Below are 3,776 nucleotides of genomic sequence, written 5' to 3'. Positions count from 1 at the left end.
TCAACAGACAAACAAATGGAAAGACAAAACCACTCCATAGTGTCCGAGTTTATTTTGCTGGGACTCACTGATTCTCATGATTTGCAGATTTTCTTTTTCATGTTTTTTTCTATTGTCTACACAGCCATTGTGTTAGGAAACCTCACCATTATCTTTGTAGTGAAACTGGACCCTCAGTTGCACTCTCCCATGTACTTTCTACTGGCCAACCTCTCCTTTATCGATATGTCCCTGGCTTCCTTTGCTACTCCCAAGATGATTTGTGATTTACTTAGAGAATATAAGGCCATCTCCTATAACAGCTGCATGACTCAGATGTTTTTCAGTCACCTTTTAGGTGGAAGTGAGATGATGTTGCTTGTAGCCATGGCAATTGATAGATACATTGCCATATGCAAACCCCTCCATTACAAATCGATCATGAGCCAACGTGTTTGCATTGGGCTTGCCTTTCTCTCCTGGACCACTGGTTTTGTGCACACTATGAGCCAAATGATCTTCACAGTAACTTTGCCATTCTGTGGTCCTAATGTCATAGACAGTTTTTTTTGTGACCTGCCTCGGGTCATCAAACTTGCCTGCACTGACACCTACATCCTGGAGCTGCTAGTCATTGCAGACAGTGGAGTACTCTCTTTGCTCTGTTTCATCTTTCTGCTCATCTCCTACAGTATCATCCTGTTTAATGTCCAGCATCGCTCATCCACTGGGTCTGCCAAGGCGTTGTCCACTCTTTCAGCCCACATCACAGTAGTGGTACTCTTCTTCGGACCTTGCATTTTTATCTACGTGTGGCCATTCAGCAGTATTTCCATAGATAAGATCCTCTCTGTGTTTTATACAATTTTTACACCCCTTTTAAATCCAATCATCTACACATTCAGAAATAAAGATATGAAGAGAGCAATAAAAAAACTAAAGACAAAGCATGTGAGTTCCAGATCAACTTTTTGACTGGGCTATAATCACCAAAGATGACCTATCATCATTATTATAACACAATAAATACAGCTTTTGTGCATAAATATGTCATATCATGGTAAATAATAACTCTTCTCTATACAGGTATATATGCAATACAACACTCTGGATTTGCACCCAAATACAAACTACTCAAATACAATATTATCTACTTATCTTGTGACTAACTACCAGTTATTGAGTTCTTACCAAAATGAGGCATTATCCATGCATTTTCTCTTATTGCCACAATTATTATTTACTTATTATTAAAAGGAAACTGAGACTTAGGATCATTAATGAACTTACTACTTTTACTTGACCCCAGAATCAGATCCTATTACTATATAATCTATGTTTTTGCAATTAAAGCTATTTTTCTATCTGTCTTTTAATAACATTAATAATGTTTTTTTATTATAATCCCCTTTAGAGGTTACAACCAAATACCAAACCAAACTCGTTGCTGTCATGTGATTCCTACTCATGGTGTTGTATTGTGTTGCAGAGTGGAACTGTTCAGTATGGTTCTCTTGTCTATGATATTTTACAGTAGCAGATTCTCAGGAATTTATCAGTTCAAACTGCCAACCTTTAATTTAGTAGTTGACTTCAAGCTGTAATACCCAGAGAACATTGTTGTTGTTAGGTACCTTTGAGTTGCTCCAAATCACAGGTACCCCGTGCGCAACAAAACAAAACACTGCTTAGTCCAGTGTCATCCTCACAATTGATATTACAATCGAGTCATTGCTGCTGCAACTGTGCCAATTCATGTTGTTGAAGGTCTTCAACTTTTTCACTTACCCTCCACTTTACCAATCATGATGTCCTTGTACAGAGACTGGTCCTTCCTGATAACACATTGGAAGTATGACTGGACCTTGTATCAACATCGTATCTTCTAAGGAACATTCTAGATATACTTCTAACAACAGATATTTGTTTGTTCTGACAATCAATGGGATCTTTAAAATTTTGCCCCAACACCATAACTCTAACTCATCAATTTTTCTATGATCAATGTTATTGTGAATTGCATCGAGTTGGATCCAACTCATAGTGACCTGTATAGGGTGTCTGAAGAGTGGATGGTGAACATGAACCATCAACCTTGCAGTTCAAATCAAACTTGCAGGCGAAGCGCATTAATTAACCCACTATGCTACACTACAGTCCCCAGTAAATAAATCTTTCCAAAAGTAGATAAATAAAATTTTCCATAAATTTGGAAGTAAAGGCAATTGCAAATTAATTATAAATTCACTCTGCTTCAGAGTCAATGGAAAAGAGGGTATCAGATTAGTCAATATGATTAATCCCAAATATAAAATTGTAGCACAATTAAGCAAGGAAGAACAGGTCTGAAATCTAAGTGATGCTCTGTAATACCTCATATTATTTGCATATCTAGTTGTAAAAATAATTGCAAATCAAAATGAATACAATAAAACCTTTTTTCCACTCCACCAAGTAAAGAATAACTATCATCTGAGAACTTGGATGAATATAAAAGAGACATGGAGTCAGCAGTACAATAAGGTAGTCATAAACATGAACTGAACCTCATGAGCCATCAGTAAAATGATGGTTACAGAAGCTAAGCATATTTTCTCCCTAAATTGTGTGTTTGTCAATGCCTTTTATTTATCTTATTAAGGAGGTATTTTTGGTGGTTAACACTGCAGTTTAATTTTTAAGTTACAACAAATTTATGTGGGATTGTAAATAAATTGTGGGGGGGGGAGACATAACATCACAGAGTTACTATGCTGACATATCTCTGCTTCTGACTTGGGCAGCAGCAGTAGCTGACAACGGACACCTTCATAATATTGGTGTTGGTCCCAGCAGCATCATCAAGACTGAACTCTCCAAGGTTCCATCGGCATAGGTACTTCTGTCCCAACAGCACTGGTAGGCTCTGAATCATGTCTTCCTTTTTAACTCATCCAGATTTCTGGACAGTAGTTTCTCTGCAGTTACTGAACTCTTGGTAACACCACCTTCCCCTTTTGCTTCGTATTTCTGAGCTGCAGATTTTTATTTTCAACTTCGTACTGCACATTTTCCAAGGTATCTTGAAAACATCTCAAGATGTAAAAATTAATTACTTACCCTCCTGAACTTTTTCTTTTATCTGCATTTCCTATATGAGCTAATTAGATCACTATGAGATTAATGGTCTGATCAGGAAACCAAGATGTATCTCCATTACACATATTTTAGTGTACTGTATGATATCCTGGAGCACAGTGGCTTCATATGGTAATTACTGGACAGTGAACCAAAAGGTCCACAATTCAAGTCTGCCAGCTGCTCAATCAGAAAAAGATGAGGCTTTCTGCTCTTACAAAGCTTTAAAAGTCTTGAAAACCCGATACATGGTATCCATGAGTCAGGACCAGGTCCGATGCACTTAACAACAATGGTTTCCCACATTTTTCTGTTCATTTTTCTTCATTCTCTTTTCTCTCTCTCTTCTTCAGATTACATAATTTCTATAGATCTATCTTCATATCTATTGGTTCTTTCTTCAGATAACTCAAATCTACTTATAAACTCATCTAGAAATTTTTATTTTTATTTCAATTATTGTAGTTTTCAGCTTCAATTTTTCCTTTTTTTTAATCATTTGTTTTTTTTATTGAAATACTTAGTTGATAAAGCGTTGTCATTCCTGTCTTTCTTTACTTCTTTTTAATTTTTAATGTAATTTGGATGGAAGTTTACAGGGCAAATTGCTTTTCTGTTAACTCTAATTTTTTAGACCGTTTTCTTTAGTTCTCAGAACATATTTATAAAAGATGTTTGAA

The 3,776-nt window shown here is 36.1% G+C and overlaps 1 protein-coding gene across 1 annotated transcript; it reads left to right on the top strand.

Moving 5' to 3' along the window:
• The first annotated feature begins 15 nt into the window (after positions 1 to 15).
• On the top strand, positions 16 to 954 carry LOC102817039 (olfactory receptor 4K13-like). Its single transcript, XM_006831919.1, has one exon. It carries the CDS (start codon positions 16 to 18, stop codon positions 952 to 954), a length of 939 nt encoding a protein of 312 aa, XP_006831982.1.
• The last annotated feature ends 2,822 nt before the right edge of the window (positions 955 to 3,776 follow it).

The sequence above is a fragment of the Chrysochloris asiatica genome, unplaced genomic scaffold (assembly GCF_000296735.1).
Source record: "Chrysochloris asiatica unplaced genomic scaffold, ChrAsi1.0 scaffold00004, whole genome shotgun sequence".
Taxonomy (NCBI): domain Eukaryota; kingdom Metazoa; phylum Chordata; class Mammalia; order Afrosoricida; family Chrysochloridae; genus Chrysochloris; species Chrysochloris asiatica.
The sequence above is the reverse complement of the archived record's forward strand: the minus strand, read 5'-3'. Positions and strand labels throughout refer to the sequence as shown.